The 20557-nt window shown below is 39.5% G+C and overlaps 1 protein-coding gene across 3 annotated transcripts in view; it reads left to right on the top strand.

Moving 5' to 3' along the window:
* dock11 (dedicator of cytokinesis 11) overlaps positions 1 to 20557 on the top strand; it is a 53673-nt gene that overhangs the window by 30332 nt on the left and 2784 nt on the right. The window contains exons 27-54 of one of the 3 annotated variants that reach the window (XM_044022195.1): positions 173 to 244; positions 532 to 678; positions 971 to 1054; positions 1425 to 1536; positions 1926 to 1964; positions 2777 to 2958; positions 3770 to 3883; positions 4155 to 4230; positions 5151 to 5239; positions 6080 to 6200; positions 6470 to 6536; positions 6880 to 6927; positions 7258 to 7403; positions 7957 to 8072; positions 8353 to 8490; positions 9262 to 9444; positions 9879 to 9992; positions 10420 to 10635; positions 11838 to 11895; positions 12907 to 13013; positions 13517 to 13639; positions 14372 to 14485; positions 15296 to 15442; positions 16188 to 16398; positions 17300 to 17490; positions 18172 to 18272; positions 18372 to 18510; positions 20293 to 20309. In XM_044022195.1, the coding sequence (XP_043878130.1) occupies positions 173 to 244; positions 532 to 678; positions 971 to 1054; positions 1425 to 1536; positions 1926 to 1964; positions 2777 to 2958; positions 3770 to 3883; positions 4155 to 4230; positions 5151 to 5239; positions 6080 to 6200; positions 6470 to 6536; positions 6880 to 6927; positions 7258 to 7403; positions 7957 to 8072; positions 8353 to 8490; positions 9262 to 9444; positions 9879 to 9992; positions 10420 to 10635; positions 11838 to 11895; positions 12907 to 13013; positions 13517 to 13639; positions 14372 to 14485; positions 15296 to 15442; positions 16188 to 16398; positions 17300 to 17490; positions 18172 to 18272; positions 18372 to 18510; positions 20293 to 20298 (3261 nt within the window). In that variant the 3' untranslated portion in view covers positions 20299 to 20309. The remainder of the gene's footprint in view (positions 1 to 172; positions 245 to 531; positions 679 to 970; positions 1055 to 1424; positions 1537 to 1925; positions 1965 to 2776; positions 2959 to 3769; positions 3884 to 4154; positions 4231 to 5150; positions 5240 to 6079; positions 6201 to 6469; positions 6537 to 6879; positions 6928 to 7257; positions 7404 to 7956; positions 8073 to 8352; positions 8491 to 9261; positions 9445 to 9878; positions 9993 to 10419; positions 10636 to 11837; positions 11896 to 12906; positions 13014 to 13516; positions 13640 to 14371; positions 14486 to 15295; positions 15443 to 16187; positions 16399 to 17299; positions 17491 to 18171; positions 18273 to 18371; positions 18511 to 20292; positions 20310 to 20557) is intronic. The other 2 variants (XM_044022192.1, XM_044022193.1) reach the window with 2 other exon arrangements.

Raw genomic sequence — 20557 nt, 5'->3', positions numbered from 1 at the left:
CATGTACTGATATTTTATCTTTAAATGTGTAGTAATCTGTCTGAAATATCTCACTGAGTCACATTTCTGGTGGCTGTAGATTCTTTTGATTGTTCTTTTTTTTCAGCTTTCTGTTTATTCACCAATGCCCCATATACATCTAACTGCAGTTCTCTTTTATCCCTTTCTCCAGTACTCGTGGTTCTTTTTTGAAACCATGGCCAAATCCGTAGCCCAGTACCTGCAAGAGGGCAACCGCATGAAGGTTGGCATTCAGTGGTTTCTTGTTCTTTCAAACTGTTAACAGCGATTGTCACAAGTCCAAACGTGGCATGACCTTCATACCATGTGTGTCAAGTTCAAACTCACACTCAAAGAAAGCACTTGTCGGTGAATCATGTTTCACATTCTTGTCCCGTTGTTTTACCTGGGTGTACTTGTAAGTTCTGATCTTCTGAGATCTGTTTTCAATGCATCCAACCTCCAGTTTCATTTTTTTGTGCTTTTATTTTATGAAGATTGATAGCATTACATATTTGTCCACCACTTTAGATGCCACGCGCCCAGCGCTTCCCTGACAGTTTTCACCAGGCGCTCCAGTCCCTGGTGTTGTCAGTCATGCCTCACATCACCATCCGCTACATGGAAATCCCAGAAGAAGCTCGCTGCATTAACCTAAGCCTGGCCACTTTGATCAAGGTCAGAAAGACTTCAAAACAAATCTCACCAATACAGTGTCTTAACTATCAAAGATCATTTATCCTCATGACGTCTGTCTCATTTTGAGCTCCCTATACATGTCTCTTCTCTATGCAGGATGTCAAGTGTCATGTAAAAGGATTCAAATTCATCACTAATTGCATGCATTTTACAATTTATTTTGATTATTATATAAAACAGTATGACATCATTTACAAATGAAATCCACATCAGTATTTTTTTAAAACCTAACCCATAAAATTATCTCTTCCCTTTTCTTCTCGTCTCACAGAGATGCCTGACCTTCATGAACAGGGGCTTCGCATTTGGCCTTGTCAACCACTATATGTGTCATTTCAGTCTCAAAGATCCTAAGGTACACAGTGATCTAACTCAGTGACCCTCAGTAAAAACATGTGCTCATAGTGGGACTTGTTATGTGTAAATGTTAGGAAACTGATGGAAATTATGAGGTACTTTGTTTTGCCTTCTGCGCTGTAAAAATACTACATTACTTGTTATTACCTGGAATGCAAAGTTGTGTGTTTGATGTGGTCTTGACGTAAAAGCACATACAGTTCCTCTTATGTTATCTGTTTCTGCTGCTCATTTGACTAACAAATTAGCCAACACAGACCCCTGGTCTCTGTCTGATGAGCTCTTTCAACTGTGTTCGGGACTGCATTTTTGCCTGAAGCTTAGTTATCTGATATTTAATTTACATGCTTTTTATATATTCGCTACAGGTGCTGTCTGAAATGAAATTTGACTTTATTATGACTGTGTGCAACCACGAACACTTCATCCCTCTGAACCTGCCTATGGCCTTTGGGCGCACCAAGCTGCAGAGGGTACAAGGTGAGCATCGGACACTATGTTCTGTGCATCCGCTAAATGGATTACAATTCCTGTCACATACGTAACCACTGACGAGCTTGCCCCTCACCTCACACGACTCCCAAACCCCTCACTGACGTTGTCCTGACCTGCATCCACCACACTGATTCCTGTCTGTTCCCCTGCCTAAATGTGGATGCCAAGTGGCAAAAACACGCTAATGTGACACCACTCTGATTTACACCTGCTTATCAAGTTTATCCAACAAAACATTTATTTTTTTACACAAGAACCAAGTGTATCATGAACATTTGTGCTTTTGTGTAAATGCTGCATGTGTTTCACCCCCACTGTCTTTATTTTTTACACCCCTCCCTCTTTGTTTTTTTGTGTGTTTTGCTTGTGGTCAGATTTTATTCCGTATGCGACGGAGCTTTTTGGCCCTGTAGGTAGGTGATGCTCACCGCACCATACCATCGCCACCACGTCTGCTGCCTTGTGCAAACCTCCCTTGACCGCACTTGACTGGTCCTTGTTCTGACCTGCACTAACTCACCATTCTGTCAGCTATCTTTTCTCATAAGACAGCCATTCGCTGAGGAGGGAATGGATGTCTTCAGTGCAATGCTAGATTCTGGGCTAATGGCTTAATGTGCCTGCCAGGGCCTGAGCCTGTGTTTTTGACGGGAGGAGATTGGCTGTTGCGAGCAAACTCTTGTCATGCTTGACTGACGTATACTTAATTCCTTCAGGAAGCTACATGTGCCTCTCCCATTGCTTAGTTTTTTTTCTCTTCTCTGCGAAGATTAAATCAGAAGGATGCGTTGTTGTTCTTTTTGATACAGCTTCTCATTTCCAGCATCCTCTTGAATTACTGCTCCTTTCTTATTTTCTGATACAAATGTAAAATTTCCACATTGCTTTACACATCTCCTCCCGCAGGCAATGTGTAATTTCTGTCTTTTTTCTGTGGTGTGGCAATAGCATCTGAATGTGTAATGTGGGTTTGTTGGTATTCTGTTGCATTTTGACTTTGCAGTGTTGAATTCTGAAAGACTGAGTTCTATCATAGTTGCTACTAATGCTATTAAGACCTAGGCCCACTAATTGTGCCTTATTTTCAATTTCTGTGGAGGAAGAAGGTACATTTGGATTTGGAAGTGCATGCAGATTTCATATTCTATCAAGATAATAGATTTAAGAACAAGAAAATATGTGTAATGGCTTCATTACTGACTCTTCCTGTTTGGCACAACCACAGAGCAGAGTCTGGAGTTCAGCCTGACAGAGGAATACTGCCGTAACCACTTCCTGGTGGGTCTGCTGCTGAGAGAAGTGGCGGAGGCCTTGCAACAAGGGCCTGAGGTCAGACAGCTGGCTGTGAGCGTCCTCAAGAACTTGCTCATTAAACATGCCATGGATGACCGCTACACAATCTTCAAGGTGAGGAAGGGTGGAAGCTCATGATGGGACTAAGAATAGCCAAACAAGACAATGGAGAATGTGAAATGGAAGAAAGATTCATAATTTTTCTCACCTACTACAACTTTTACCACGTCTACAAAGTGTTTTAAGACACTTCTATCTGTCTACCATTAAAAACAAATAAAAAAAATTAAACCTCGAAATAGATTTCTCACAATAATAGCAGATGCAGGAATCTCCTGTACCCTGTACTCGCAGCAGAATGAAAACACCTACTTACTACAATAATAGTAGTAAGTTGTAGTACTTCACATCGGCGACAAAAAAGGGAGGGCAAACACAGATGAAAAAAATGTGTCTGCTTGATTTTAAATTTTTTAAAGTTTTCTATAATTTATTTTTTATTGATTTTGTTTTTATTTCCAATGTAAATCATTGCCTCTGTAAAGCACTATGAATTGCCTTGTGTAAGAATGGCGCTATACAAATATAAACTTGCCTTGCCTTGCCTTTACCCCCCTGAACACTATTTGAATCTGAATGTCACTATTTGCATGGAAAAAGGCAGTGTTTGATGTGAAAAATTTGACTGAGATACATATGCCGAGCTGTGGTTTAACGGTGTGTTCGTTGCTTAGCACGATATCATTATCTGTTATGCAAAAAGTGAGTGTTTACAGCAGCCGAGGACAGATGTGTCATGTTTGTATTCAGTAGATATGGCAGCTGGAGCCTTGTCCCTTATCAGAATTCAGTTATGAGTCTCACAGTTTTGTCAGTGCATTATTGAGCGTACAAGGTAATCTTGTTATATTTAATGTTTTTTTAGAACCAACAGGCCCGCATCTGTTTGCTCTACCTGCCACTTTTTGAGCTGCTCTACCAGAACCTGAAGCAGCTGTCTGCACAGCCACACACCTCCAGCCCTGGCCTTGGCCTCAACGTGAGTCCCCATTTATAACCCTGATTTGCCACATGTGTGCTCCTTTATTACCGTATGATGCAACATTGGTATATAGAGACGACCAAATGTCAGAGGTTTTGGGCAGAATGATAACATCAACAACAACAAAATGGCCAAAGGGTCACATGGCAGGCAGACCGAATGAATTTTAGGAAGTACTGTTTACAAAACTGTCACTTACAGTAATTATTGTTATGTAACAATGTATATCGTAACATCAACATAGTCTTTCCTTGTGTTTTTTGGGCAGGGCTCCAGAGATGACCTGATTTCAACGGGGTCCACTGACAGCAGGAGAGTCAGCGCTGCGATTGAGAGAGACCACGGTTAGTTGAGATGTGCAGATCCTGCACAGTTACTGCATCATCCAGTGTGAGAGGACCCTCGTGTCAGACATGTGTGACACACATGTGCATGACTCATTTCTTTCTTTGGCTGGATCACTTTGGCTGTCTTTTTCATTTTCTTTTCACATGGGATGACAAAACAATGCAAGTAACAAGGAAGTGGTAGGGCAGTGCTGAAAAACAAACTTTTTTACCATTGCCAAGGAGGCAGTGTACACTGCTAGCTGTTAGCAGAATGACACAAAAAAAGTTTTCTTGAAATGTGGAGGTTGGGTGGTGTATGGGCCACCAAAAAAAACGTTAAATTTTTTAGATAATTGCTATAATTTAGCCAATTCAATAAATTTTAAGGCTATAAGTAAATGCCAATATTTATAAATAGATACAATTTGCACTGGAATGTAGTGTTAGTAGAGGTTTGTGCTCTCTGATGACTCTCATTTTCACTCACAGCTGCATTCATGTCTGTACTAGGTTGTCATCAGAAAGAAATATTATTAGACTGTGACCGTTGAGTGATTCCGTTCAGAAAAAGATCTCAAATATTCAGGCCTTTTTTTTTAGTTATGTCATCTTTTGTCCATTGTGCACAAGGGACAGAAATGAATGAATTTGTATTGATACACAAATGTTCCACAATGCAACAATGCAAAACTATTTTCCACAGTAGCTTCTGCACATGGGTGCTCTGCTCTGAGTGTAAGTATTTCATCTTAAAATGGTTTCAGTTGGTGGCAGTTTGATTGTAACTGATGGATTTATGTTGGTTTATGTTGTACTGTTTATTTATCCATCATGTCAACAACAGAAACAAATATCAACCTCATTTATGTGCTTGTGAGAACATTATTGTTTGAAAATGTGTCAGTTCTCACATTAGCGTGTTGTTCTGATGTCAGGATTGGCAGCTCTGAATGGCCATGTTGTGAGGAGAGAGGACTCCAGGGCATCGCTGCTCATGGACCCAGGCACACCTGACAGCATTGAGGTAAGAACATATCATACCCGCTGATCCACTGTTAAACACATAACCAGCTAACAGCCTAAAATGCAGTACTTGTTTTGCTGTCAAGATTGAATGGGATCTGTGTTGTTCTTTAAACAATATTTTGGAAGCCAAGCAGATACATACGTACACTGTTTCAGTCTGAAGTAGGGCTGCATCGATTAAGTGAATCATTGAATGGTTTAAGAAACACTGATATTTTTTTTTTGACATTTGTTGGACCAAATAAGGAATCATTTAAGCGAGGAAATAATCAAAAGCCATTGTACCTTTTCTCAGATAACAAATACTCACAGTGCTACAGTGTGTCATCGGTGTGAAGTGCCTTTTCTCTGATTTTAAGACCAGCACATCAAAGCCTTCAGTATTCCTACTGTATCATTGTAGCACAAGAGTTGAACTTTCACTCTGTCAACAAATAACGTTTAATTATAGTCCCTTGTTATTTAATGTTAGTAATTTCTGAGAAACTTAGCTTAATGTTTTTTTTACATGCCAATGTGGACACAGGCCTGTTTTTTTAATTCCTTTTGGTCTGGTTCCTGGACTGAGTGAGTGTTCATTCTCTGCCTGGTCTCACACCCAGATGTTAAATATGCAAACAAAACTGAACACCTCCTTATGTAATCCATGACACATTATTTTTATTAACATGTATATTTTAGATTAGGCTTTTCCCTTCAATTGGTTCTAAATAACCAGAATATCCTATTGTCTAATAAATTATTTACAGGGATATCTATCTAGGTACAATGTAACTGCTGTAGCACCATCGTTTGTTAAGGTTTTGTATTAATGTGTTTGTGTTGAATTGTGTTCTAGCTGCAGAGACGTTGCTCGACCATGAGCAGCAGCCCCATGCCTCCCAGTGGCAGACTGGGACAGTATGAGATCAAAGGCCTCCTCCTCTCTTTCCTCCACATCGTGAAGACCTTGTCAGAAGGTCAGTGGTGATGTATGACCACTCTGCACAGTCATTATTAACCATAAACAGGATATGAGGCTATAAAAATACTCTCTGTTGTTTTGGGGGAAAGCCTGTGCAGGAACTTGGACAGTCTACTGCAAAAACAATGCGTTCTAGGAGTTTTATTTAGCTCAATGACTCCACTTTGATCAACCAAAACCAAAACAAAATTGACTCAACTTGAATAACTGTCAGTGGAAAAACAATTTGTATTCAAGGGTTTGTTTTTCTTGTTTTGTCCACAGACACTCTCATTGCCTACTGGAACAAAGTCAGCCCTCCAGAGATAATGAACTTCCTCTGTTTGCTTGAGTGAGTAGTGGGTCATAGCAACTACTATTCCTATTGTGGTACAGCGAGACGACACTCAGTAACTCAGTACTCAGTAACTCAGTACTGTACGATGTAAAACATTTTGAGCCATCTGAAAATGGGCTCTGCCAAGCAAATCTATCAGACCTGACAGGAGCACAGGGCTGGGTTGGTTAAAAGAGGTGTCTTTGTGTGTCAGCAGATAGTATTCATCAGACACAGCAGTTACTGCAACTATAATTAAGACACTCATTAACTGAAATAAAAATTGATAAAAATATATATCAAAGCACACTTTCCCTGTTCCAGCTAATATTTAGTATTATTTTAACCCTTCTTGCAGAATCTGTCTGGCTCAGTTTCGTTACATTGGCAAGAGGAGCATCAGCAGGTGAGGATTAAAGCAACAACAGCATGTCCATGTCACCTGTCAACCCTGTCTTTTTTTGTGTGAACTTGTTTTCCCAGTCAAATTTAATTCAGATCAAAAGAAGCATGATAAGGAAGTTGTCTTCATAAAAAATGCGAGTTTAATCATTACGTCACCCATTATTTGGCATTCATGTCTTAGTCTTAGTGTATGTATTCTTAATTATTAATATAATAGGTCATATATCTGCAGATGAAATGGGGCCTCATTTCCTTTCTGTACCTTTCTCTCTCCACCCCTCTAACAAATAAATGCACTCTGTCTCTGTTCATGGATGTATTATTCATACAGGAGTCAGGAGATTTGTGTGCCGAAGCTGTTCTCCTCAGACAGAAAGTCTCAGACGATGCCGGCCATGCGCTGTAATCGCTCCAGTCTCATGCAGACAAAGATTCACCAGTTCAGCACCATGGAAGCCTCCCTCACCCTCAACATAGGTAACCACATTAAGGTCTTGCTTAACACGTGAAAACAACGAAAACAATTCTCAAGCATTCGTTTCCATAATGGTCCAACTGCATAGCGTTTACCAGGAAGTGTTATCCAGGAAATGATCAAGGAGTTACTGGAATATTACACAATAAATTCCCAAAGTATTTATTTTAATTTATATGGTTTCTATGTACATATTTAGTCAATGTTCACTTGAAATTGTTAGTTTTATGGAAAAGCTAAATGGAAAATATGGTAGAAAACACATGTTAGAACAGAGTAGAATACTGTGTTTGATGTAATAGATGTCTGTTAAGGTCATGTCAGTGAATCAGCCGCACAGGTGTGCATTACATACAGGTTTTATTTTCTTTGGGCGAGAAACCACTTTGCAACCGTACTGTGACACCAAATATGAGGCTGTGTCAGGCCAAGTAAACATAGCACAGGAAAATACTGTGTCGCTTGCCATCTTAATCTCTGTGTTTTTACTTTGGGCTTAAAGCTACTGAGTGACATTAAATATAAAAATTTCTCTTTTGCTTGTCTGCATCATAGGATCGGGGCCATCAGAAGCAGAAATCCACCAACAGGCTCTGCTGGAGGGCAACATCTCCACTGAGGTCTGCCTGAGTGTACTGGATGTCCTGTCATTCTTCACTCAGTGCTTTAAGGTCAGCACACATACACACTCACACGTGCACACTACTCCGATACTAAGCGATTTTAAACATTTGTGTAAGAATATATATTCATTTCATAAGGATGTAATTATGTGAGCAAATGATGCTACAAAGTGGTAGCTATTAAGCTGAGTTGCACAACACTTCATCAGGCAACTTAAAAATTGCGTAGATGTGCTTTGTGTTGCTCTAATTTTTGTTAAAGTCAAAAATGTTGACAAATATAAGCATATGCACTGTACTAAACTTCCAAAATGTGTGTTTGTGTCAGACCCAGCTGCTGGAAAGCGACGGTCACAACCCGCTGATGAAGAAAGTGTTTGATGTTTACCTGACATTCCTCAAAGTTGGCCAGTCAGAAGCCGCTCTCAGACACGTGTTTGCTGCTCTCAGGGCTTTCATTAACAAGGTGTGTTGTTTATCAAACTCAGCTGTCATTTACTGTTCATCACAAGCACTCGTCATTCTTACTCCAGAGATAGAACAGAGTCATAAGGTCACGTGTGTTTATGTTGATTTACCATGTGAAAGAGAAACATTGGGGAATATTATGCCGAGAAAAACACAGGACTTATAAGGGCTTTTGCCCTTCAAAATGATTGTAGAGAAAAACTGAAGCATCAAAGTAGTTGTTTGTTTACTGTGTTTGTTTACTGTGTTTGATCTCAGAGTAGTCAACACATTCTTTCTACGTGATGGGACCATTCACATCCTTAAACTGTCATATGACTGCTCTCCTCTGCCCTTTACTGTTCTGGCATGTTCTCTTCTGGCAGCAAGTGACACGGTTCGTTGTGCAACAATCCTGTTTTGTGAGTTACTGGACAGGTTATCAAAAATGAGGAAGACATGTCACCACGCTGATTCCAAATTGCTCTGCAAAAGACAAAAACAACAAAGGCTTGATTCAACTGACAGCTAAATGTAGTAAAAATTGTTGGCCCTGAGATCTTGAACCTTGATGGTGAAATGCTAAGTTTAAAGATCATGATTATCAAATTGAAAGTGCAGCTGACAAAGACAAAGTGAGGACAGTGGGAAATGTGACATTTGTCTTTTTTTTAGTGACATTGGCTCAATGCCATTTTCCCCGCTGTCTTCCCAGCATAATTAACAGTAAATTCTAATCCCGTCCCTGCCAGGAATCTGCCTTTAACACACTAACACATTGTCCCGTCAGTTCCCGTCAGTGCTGTTTAAGGGCCGTGTAACGCTGTGTGAGGCCCTGTGCTGCGAGGTGTTGAAGTGCTGCGTCTCCAAGTTGGCGTCTCTGAGAGCTGAAGCATCTGCACTGCTCTACCTGCTGATGAGAAACAACTACGAGTACACGAAGAGGAAGACCTTCCTGCGCACACACCTGCAGGTAAAGTGCCACCAGTTGTAGATGTCAGAGAAACAAAGCAATACATGCACGTGTAGTTACTCTATGTCAACATTCAGGTCATCGATCATAGTCACTGTCTCTTTTACCTGATGTTCGCCTTTAATTTTCCCTCTTTTCTGCACAAACACACTTCTGTGCACTTGAGTTGCTCTCACAGCAGAGGTGAAGAATGTGAAGAGGCAGTTTGAACCGTATAAACACAGACTGCCTGCTGAGTTACTGAGTTTCCAGCTGCTCTGCTCACCCAGTAACAGAAAGCTGTCCAGGTTTCCATTAAACATCATTGGAATCATTTCAATACATGTTCTGTTTAATTTGTTTTTCTTTGTTTCTCCCCTTTCTCTTTTATTTTCCTTCTTTCCCTCCACCCCTCCCCCCTTCTATCATCCCTTTGTTAATTTTTTTCCCTCCAGATCATCATTGCCGTGAGCCAGCTGATCTCAGACGTGGCACTGACTGGCAGTTCCCGCTTTCAGGAGTCTCTTTCCATCATCAACAACTTTGCAAATAGTGACAAAGCCATGAAGGTAAAGTATTAGCACTGTTCTGAATATTCAGTATACTGTAGTTTTACTCTGTATACTTAACTTTTACTTGAGACAGCGTCCGAGCACACTAAGAAAATTAAAAAAGATTATTTGTAATGCCATACTCAATATTCAAATCAGATGTGTAATTTAAATATGTTGCTACATGATAGACTGCAAATATGAGGTACATATAGGAGGCTGTATTTTACTTTTATAATATGGTAATTTTGAATATTAATTTTGAATATCAAATTTGAATGTAAAACTATTACACTAATCGTTGCTTTTACCTACGGTAGGTAAAGTTTTTTTGGGGGGTAAAAACATGGTATTATACAATATTACCAGTGTACCAAGATGGAAACTGCATTAAAGATAGTTTGACCACACTACTAATACATATGCTATGTCCTTTGTGAAACAGTCCACGGCGTTCCCCTCAGAAGTGAAGGGCCTTACTAAGCGGATCCGCACTGTGCTGATGGCCACAGCGCAGATGAGAGAGCATGAGAAAGACCCAGAGATGCTGCTGGACCTCCAGTACAGTCTGGCCCGCTCTTACGCCAGCACCCCCGAACTGAGGCGGACTTGGCTGGACAGCATGGCCCGAGCACACCTGAAGAACGGAGATCTTTCTGAGGTAGCAACAAAGACACTTTGAGTACTAGAATTAACTTTGTCTCATAGTTCGATCGGTTTCCTTGGATGGATGGACAGCTGTACGGTTTCAGGCACTTTACAACTCTAATGCAAGAAATAGAAATAAAAACTGGTTGGCCGGATGACTGAAAACCTTGACAGACATACATGTAAAGCAATAAAATAAGATAAGAAGATATAAACAGCTATACTAGACGGTAGAAAATATTTTAATAAAGTATAAGTATTAGATTAAAGTGTCAAATGGAAGAGCATACACCACAGCTATACAAGGAATATTAGAAATTGCATTCAACCAGATAAAAAACAAAATCAACAAGAATTTACATTTAGTCAAATTGTGCAGTTTTGTGCAAAGGTATGAATAAGTATATTAGATTAGATTAGTTAAAGTGTGTTATCGTGTTTTAGTAATTGTCTATGTGTTTCCACTTCATTGCTCTCCACAGTCCTTATTGACCAAGACAATGACCTGGATTGTCTTGGCGTATAACAATGTTTCCACAATACAATCTCTTCACAACATGTAGCATTTACAGATTTCTTTTATACCATCAGCCATCAAAGAGAGAAATCAGGTCAAGATTTTTGTTTTATTTTGGTGATACTGTGATGGATGTTTACATGTTACATCCTGTTTTAATGTAAACAAAGGAAGCTGACATGGAGTTTAAGTAATCATACAATGAACTGCGGGTTAAAAAGAAGAGTTGCTGGATTGTAATGACAAATCTTTTGAAGGAGGACCGTTTTATTTTCCTAAGGTCAAATGTAATGCAGAGGTGGGGTGGTGGACATGGGTGGTCCAGCAGATCAAATGTTCGCCTGAGTGCATTTATCTAATAAATCTAGTTTTAATGCAGAGCTGGAGACGCTTTTCACAAACAGGAAGGAAAAGATGACAAAGCAGCACAGTCCTTTTTTCTTGTTTGCTTTTTGACATTAAATGAGCTCAATTTACATACAGAAAAAATAGATAAGTATGAGGAAATGTCAAGCTCAAAACTACAACAATAGAATGAGGAAAAATATTAACTTAAGAGTGACAACACTCTTTGACTCTATTTCCTCCTTTCAGTTTTATGTAAAGCTGCACCTCACCTCTTTTTACCTACATGTTTGTGTTTTTGCAACTTTAGCGGTGGAAACTAAATAAATCAATGTTTGCTGTTTTCCCCACAGACAGCCATGTGCTACGTTCATGTGGCTGCGCTGGTTGCAGAATACCTGCACAGGAAAAGTAAGACCCACAGACACACACACTCATCATTTCTGCTGTTCTCTTCAGGACATGGCACTGAATTGCATTCATTTGGAGTCCCTAACCTAACATGAGCAGTTATTGACTAACTCTGACATTAACCTAGTCTCAATTCAAATCTTAGCCATAAACGTAACCTGTTCCTCAGAAATTATGTTCTGCCTCATTATGACCACGTTTTGGGCCTCATGAGGACTACTGGTCCTGACAAGGTCAGTTTTTATGGCTTAAAAGGTCCTAAAGAGATTCTCTATATAGAAAAGTGAAAAGACTCCAATCACAGATGCAGAGCATGCTGCAAATAAATAAAAGTGGACGCCATGGGAAAGCAGTTCTAACAAGTTGCCCTCCCGTCTTAAGGTGTCTCTGTACATTTGGTCTTTGATTTGAGGGAATTGTTCCTGGAAGGTCAATTTGAATTTGATGTCAATTAAGGTGTGGGAACCCTGATTCACCTGCTCAAATACTTACCTGTTTGCTTTAGGAGTTCAATTACAAAAGTGACTTACAACGCTACATACTACTGCTGGTTTCTATTTAAGCTAATGTTAATATCAATGGACGAAGAAAATGTGTGATGCTTTGCCTCAGGAGTTACAGAGGGTCATCCACTTATTACTGTGGTTCGAGCCCTGTCTCCTGCAGCGTGTGATAAATGGCCTGTATTGTTAAGTGCTTTAAGTGGCCGATAATGTTGGTTAGAACCAACACTTATCCGTCAAAAATTGTATGGCGCCTAGACCAGACATTTATTCTCATATGATTTAAACTTAGCTATCGCAAACCACCAACCGCAACATCATATTCTGGCTTTCTCTCTAACGCACCTTTTTACATATTTCTGGTGATGTGGATCATCATTTGCTGAGATACTGCACCTGCTGCAACCTCAAATCGTCCATCATTAGATGCAGTATTTAGACGTTTCCTTTTGAACAGGTCAGTATAACTTTTTTTTTTAAACTTGTCTTCTGTGTTCCATTACATCAGAGTTGTTCCCCACCGGCCTTGCAGCTTTCAAGAAGATCACTGTGAATATCGAAGAGGAAGCAGCCATGAAAGAAGACACTGGAATGCAAGATGTCTATTACACTGAGGTTCGTCAGTGAGCACAAAACCTTTAGGGATGGGCTCATCTCACAGTATTGGTCAGATACTGTACAAAAACCACAGGAGTGAATATCTTGAAATATGTTAATGCTTCACTCAAAGAAAGATGGAACTGCCTTCATAATAATAATCCTACCAGCTTGGGCACCTGTTGCAAAACAACTGAGTCTAATTTGGTTTGTTGTAGTGACTGTAACTTACTACTTACATTTCTCCAATATAGTAGCGCAAGCTACCGATATCGGTAACAGTAGACACTCAATCTACTTGTGTCATTGTTTTGTGACATGAAACATTTAAGAAGTAACATCAATAGATTGTACAGGGATGGAATCCAGACATGAAATCCTCACTAGAGCTGCTATGGTAACATTTTACTCCGGTCTGATAGTGATCAAAATGTTCCTTGTCATGCCCTGAAAGTTGGACTTGAGTGTCTCCAAAGTGTTTTCACCTTTTGTAATGGCTTATGTAACGTCGCTTCTTGTAGGAAGTGTTGGTGGAACACCTTGAGGTCTGTGTGGAGGCTCTGTGGAAAGCTGAGCGCTATGAGCTCATCACGCACATTGCCAAACTCATTATCCCCATTTATGAGAAGCGCCACGAGTACGAGGTATCGTAAACAACACTCCCTGCACTCCAACAGCCATCAAAAATGAATATTTAGTCAGTGTTTTTTTGTAATTTTATGAGTGTTGAGTTGTCATATCTGTTTACTAAAGCACTTTTGGTTAATATAATGAGGTTTATATAAACTTTACAGTATTGATTTCCCATTTATCAAATCACAGACTTGCTGTGATCTCATCTCACTTTATCTCACACAACATGATTCCAGTATGATCTTTAAAACTGCACGTTTTCTGTTCCGCTCTCTTCCCTTTTGGGAATGCAGCTCGGTTGTTAAGTGCCTTTGAAAGCAGCATCGGGGAAATGGAAGCATCATTCCATCCACCCACACTGATTCTTCTGTTTAGGACCACAGCTTGGAGACAAGCAAACATATTTGCATCCTCATCGACGGGCAGTTTAACTTGAGTGGCTTAACTTGAATGTTTCAATGTGGGGGAGGAGACCGACGCAGCCATATTGTACCAGTTTCAATGATTTGTCAAGACAATCAACATCATTGTTTAATGTGATAGTATTAACTTTCTAAATCCCCTGTGATGTTTTGAACTTGCTTTATACCCAAATTTGCAGTATACTGCCATGTGCCTGGTACATACATAATGATCACAGAGACTTTATTTCTTCTAATTTATGGACACTGCCCCCTTAATCCATTATCTAATCCTCTCTGTATTTTGTTGTTTTTTTTTGTTTGTTTGTTTTTTTTAAACAGAAACTAAGTCGACTGTACGACACTCTGCACAGAGCCTACAATAAGATAATGGAAGTGATACTGTCAGGTCGAAGACTGCTTGGGACGTACTTCAGAGTGGCTTTTTATGGACAGGTGAGGCCAACAAGCAGATTCAAAGACTCTTGTGTGAAAGAGTGTCATACATTATTAAGCAGCCGGATGATACATAATGGTACAAATCATCATTTATGTTCAGCACAGCACTGTGTTTTTCGTTCAGTTCATTTAAAAAACAAAATAAAAAACTTTATTTGTCCCCATGGAGCAATTGAAAGGCTCAAAGAGCAGCGTTAAGAAAGAAAAACATACCAAGCAAAAACACAATATAAATAAGCGATTAACAAATTATACTCAAGGTGTGTGCAAAATTGTAAAAGATGAATGTGTATAAAAAAGATTAAAAATACGTATATACTGTAAGCAAATCTTTGCCATGGAAAAAACCCATGGACAATTGGTTGTTTAATCTGTATTTCAACACTAATTAGTTGAACAATCCTTCATCTTACTTATAACGGGATTTATTAGGGATGCATGATACTACTGGCATGACATTGGCTTTAAAATGTATTATTGGCCCTGATATGACTGATGACTTCCTATTTTTTATTTATTTCGCACAATGAAATGTATGTTTACATCTGCTGTGACATGAGTAAATGGGAAAATCGTGTATGTATGTATGTATATGTATATATATATATATGTATATACATATATATATATATATATATATATATATATATATATATATATATATATATATATATACATATATACATACATACATATATATATCTATATATATATATAGATATATATATGGATCAATATCAGTTATGGGCCCAAGCACTACTTGTCATTTCACGTAATGGACGATGCATATTCCTTTTTTTTGTGCAGGGTTTCTTCGAGGAAGAAGACGGGAAGGAATACATTTACAAAGAGCCTAAACTCACTGGTCTGTCTGAAATCTCTCAGCGGCTGCTGACACTCTATGGGGAAAAGTTTGGGCCAGAAAACGTCAGAATAATTCAGGACTCAAACAAGGTGGAGTATTTAAAGAGAAAATGATATTTGATATAAATATGATAGTGTGGTTTGTGACTTTGCTGTGTTGTTGGAAACAGAAATGAAAATGAGTGATTTGGCGTTGCAGCCGTGCTTTTGTGTTTTCTTAAAAAATAGAATTTGTCTGCCGTCTGTTAAGTTTCCTTTTCTTGGAGTTCTTATCAACAACCAGTTTTTTCAAACAGGAACACTGTGCGTGCTAAAAAGAGTCAGTGGAGTGTGAAGAGGCTGGGTGTTTGATTTTGGGGATAGTCTGTCTCCAGTCTAGTTTTTTTTTGGATGACAGCTTCCCTTTGAACAAAATAAGTTTGATTTAAAGATACAGTGTGTCAATTTTAGTTAACTTTTTTTAATTTGGCAGAAATTAATGATGTTTTTGTAAATGTACAATCACCGCATTGCATGAATTGTTGTTGTGCATTATCCCAGAGCAAGCCTTTTATATTTATATCAGAGGCCGCAATTTTGGACCACCATATTTTTACGAATGCCCACAAATGAATCTTTTAATGATGAATTAATGTGTTTCTTTTAATGTTATTAACTTATTAACAAAGATATTTATCCCTTTTAAGAATCACATTGTCCTTGTTAATGTAAAAAAACCAAAACAACATGTTAATGTCATGCCTTCCTTTTTATCCTGGTTCAAGTTCACGCCTGTTACATGAACTGTGCTATAGAAACAATTTTGACTTGACTTGAGTGTTTGTTTACCCCTTAGGTAAACCCCAAAGATCTGGACCCCAAGTTCGCCTACGTCCAGGTGACGTTCGTCAAGCCCTACTTTGAGGAGAAGGAGGCTCCTGAAAATAAAACCGACTTCGAGAAGAGCCACAACATCTGTCGCTTTGTGTTTGAAACCCCGTACACGCTGTCGGGCAAAAAGCATGGCGGTGTTGAGGAGCAGTGCAAGAGGCGCACTGTGCTCACAAGTAAGTAAAACACACAAGCACTTTGCTGACACGACTGACGTGTCGAGTCAACATTAAAGGAGAAGCAGGACTGAATCAAACCTGAGGGATGAATTTCATACAGTTATTTTTCATATGAGAGGGAGTTTGTGTTGTGTTTTTTTAAATGACCCGTGTTCACACACAGGCTCACAGTAGCTCATGTGGCTTTTCACTGCACACCCATTGCACTGTGTGTGTTTGTGTACAAAGGTGGGTCAGCAGACAGCAGGTGGATGGTTGAATCCTCACAACAACACCCTAGTCAAATATCTTTGGCTTAACTGCTGTGACATTGTTATCTCATGCATGTAGGTGTCATGTAGAGCACATTTTTGCACCTAGAAGGTTGTCAACACACCGTTGCATGCAGGTTGCAGACCATTAGCAGATAATATGGATCACCAATTAAAATATATACCTTCAACACTACACGTGTTACAGGTCAAACCAAATATTGGCCTGGTCTGTTTCTGTAACTGTTGCTCAGTTAAAGTTACCGACTGTGCTTTTACGTTTTTCCGGTGTTAATTAGTAGTAATTAAAGTACCAGTTATTAACTAGTTAGATGTTGTATTTAGTATTTTGTTTACTAAAGGAAATAATTGTTAGTTTCATTATTATTCAAATTTAGCTATCAGCTTAGAAGATAACTTGCACACTTCCTTGGACATTATTTAGCCTCCAAACAAGATTTTACTTATTGGATATCCTGGTTTAGGAGAGATTTTAAAAGTCTCGCTTACCACCTGACCAATAACAAACCAGTACTTAACGCCAGTAAAGTGCTTAATTAGGACTAGAGACTTATATGTACGTGTATTTTGCTCATATTGCCTGCGGCATTCAATATCGCTCAGTATGCATGTCCTCTTATCTCCAGCTGTCAACGCCTTTCCATATGTGAAGAAACGAGTGGAGGTGGTGGGTGAGAAGCAGATGGAGCTTAAGCCGGTGGACGTGGCCATAGACGAGATGAGGGCGCGGACGGCCGAGTTGATCAAGCTCTGCTCCAGCCAGGAAGTGGACATGATCCAGCTGCAGCTCAAACTGCAGGGCTGTGTGTCTGTGCAGGTGAAGCTCTGCATGCCTCATTTGAAAAAGATTCAATAAAAACAACAACAACATCCCTGCTGCATACCACATCTTAATCACTAAAATACCCGTACATTCCCGTATTTCGACCGGCTTTACTCTCCTCGGCACGGCACAACACAGCACGGTTTAGGTTGCATCTCCTCTACAAGTCAGCACTGCACGGCTGCGTGAAACAATGGTTTTTACGAGTGACTAGTGACTTGTAAAGCAGTTCACTAGAATCAGTTAATTAAAAATATTTGGTCAGTTCTTCCTCCATGACCGGAGCACAGACGCCATCTGACACAGTCACTGGACTGAAACACAGCAGCAGGGTCTGTGATCCCTAAATACACCAGACTCCTGGTAGTTGTTTTTAGGATTGTTAAGTAGTTTTAACTGATCTAGAGTTCGTCACTGTTTGGCTTGATTTCTGTGTCGGACGTCTCTTCCTGTGACGGCACTCTGGCCAGTCAGTGGCCGGCAGTCTGAACAATCATCGCATAGTACCTACTCAGCACACTTTTGGAGTCTTGCCTGAGCAGGTACTAAAAGCTAGTGGAAATGCTACTTGAACCGTGCCGTGGTGAAGCGAGGCGAGTAGAGCCGCTGGAAATAGGCTATATCTGTTGCTGAGATTGTGAGGAGAAAAAAATGCTCTGCATGTTTTTGCTGCAGGTAAATGCGGGTCCCATGGCCTATGCAAGAGCCTTCCTGGATGACAGTAAAGCCAATCAGTCTGGTAACAAGAAAGTCAAAGACCTTAAGGACATTTTCAGGTACACTTATCTTTACACTTTACACTTATCTTTACACTGCTTTTTAGTTTAGTTTTTTTATGTGTGTTAATTATGTTTTTATCATGCATATTTATGCAGGCGCTTTGTTGAAGCTTGCAGCATGGCTCTGGATATAAACGAGCGCCTGATCAAAGAGGACCAGTTTGAGTACCATGAGGGCCTGAAGGGCAACTTCAAAGAAATGGTGAAAGAGCTCTCAGACATTATCCACGAACAGGTAATCAAATTCATCATTGGCATTTGGATAAGTTTTTCTTTGTTGTTGTTGTTTTCATACCACACCTAAACACATGCATTTTACACAGCGTTGGCTTTGTCTTTCATTGTTTGGATTCCTGCGAGATTTGATCAAATGTGGCACTCGGTCAGTGCGTTTACATGTGTGTTAAATGTCCGATTTTAGTCGGACAAAGACAGTATTTTAATTTTCTGCATTTTGTCTGACTAAATTGAGCATGATAACGAAGTTAGTCACCCAGCCACTCGTGACAGTAAACCTACTCTTAAACCTTTTAAAATCAACCACCTGCACGGTGGTGTTTTGTAAACAGAATATGATTTTTATTTCTTAATTTAAAGCTTTACCACCTAAAATATGGGGATTTTTGTTGTTGCTAATGTTATATTTCTGGCTCTAGTTGGTCTTTGAACAGAAACGATGGAACATTATTTATATGCTGCGTCCTTGTACTGTCGAGTAATGTTATCTGTAATTTGTATGTATACAGCAGCAGAACTGGGGTGGGGTCAACTGCTGTATTTTTCAGCGGTATAATTAACTTCTTTTGTCAAGGCTTGTTTGTGTTTTCAGTTGTACTGCAAATACCGTACCGTTTCACCTTATAAGAGCAATGTTCCTGTCATTTGGCGTGGTGACATAAAACAAATCATGTCTTGTGTGCAGCATGGTATTGTTGCCAGGCAACGCGAGAGATAAATGGAGAAACTCACAGAGAGAGTCGTGTGGAACTCATGACTGACTGTCACAGACATTTATTTATATTTATACACACCACAGTTTCAAAACTGAGTTATGAATTGAATGTAGCAGGGCAGAAAATGACAGAGATACTGTATAAATAATGAAAATCTGAATGGAGCCAAATCAAACTGTACTTTCAGTACCAAACCCTTGACTTTTGTTTTTCTTATTTGTTTGTACTTTGAATCACAGTTAAGCTCCAACAAAATGTCACAAATCATAGTCACACCCAACACTCCAGTCAGCAGAATCAAACTGATTCCACTCATGGTGATATGCTTCACTGGTTTGTAAAAATGTACATATGTGGAAAACTGTTGCCTCATGTATTCAGGCTAGAGCATGCTGCCTGCATCCGCACTTTTGTGCACTTTCCAGAAGTGTAATGCGTCACGGCCATGAAGCTGCTGCACAGTGTTTATTATTTTAGTAGTCATTCATTGTTTCCACCTTTCTCCCAGAATGTAAAACAAATGTCGCTTCCAGTATAAGTGTAAGAAAACACTGCAATATTCATGCTACGATACTGGTTCAACTTGTAAAGCACTGTGTCGATATATTCAAGTTCTAGTTCTAGACCCTTGGTTCTCAAACTGTTGTACATGTACCACCAGTGGTCAGCGAGCTTCCTCACTAATACTGTTCTACTCTGTATACCGAGGAGTACACTGTATTTTAATGTTGGTGATAATGGTGTTACTTCAAGACCTCAATATATTCTGGTGGTAGTTGGTAAAAGGTTTGAGAATCACTGGTCAACACCTTGCATTTCCAATGTGTATTCTTTCTTAAAACAGAGAAATCACAGTATATACTAAATATATCACACTACTTGTTGTATCCCATTATCTTGCTGCTCTCGCCACCTCGTCAGACATCTGCAACCCGGTGTCAGATTTCACTACCAGACCACGCCCCCTCACTTCTCCCTTTTTGTGCGTGTCACTTTGCTAACGTTGCTTTTTTCCAACGTACTAACTGGTTTGACCTTTTTCTCTCCAATGTGCTGACGCTTAGCTTTAAGGGAGTAACAGGTAATATGACCATTGAGTGTGTATTGAAGCCCACTTTGTCTTTTCTTTCTTTTGCATTTTCTTAGTTAATTCGCAGACATGTTATGGTTGTAATTTAACGGGAAACTAAAGCTGTTTGTTTGAATACAGCAAAAAATACGGTTAGGCTTTAAATATGGGTTGACATAACATTATTAAAGGGGCTTATATATGTTAGGACTGTCAATAGTTAATTAATCTAACATTTTGAAATTTGTTAATCTAGATGA

This window comes from Solea senegalensis, linkage group LG3 (genome assembly GCF_019176455.1).
Source record: "Solea senegalensis isolate Sse05_10M linkage group LG3, IFAPA_SoseM_1, whole genome shotgun sequence".
Taxonomy (NCBI): domain Eukaryota; kingdom Metazoa; phylum Chordata; class Actinopteri; order Pleuronectiformes; family Soleidae; genus Solea; species Solea senegalensis.
Note: the sequence above shows the minus strand (reverse complement) of the source record. Positions and strands in the feature narration are given on the sequence as shown.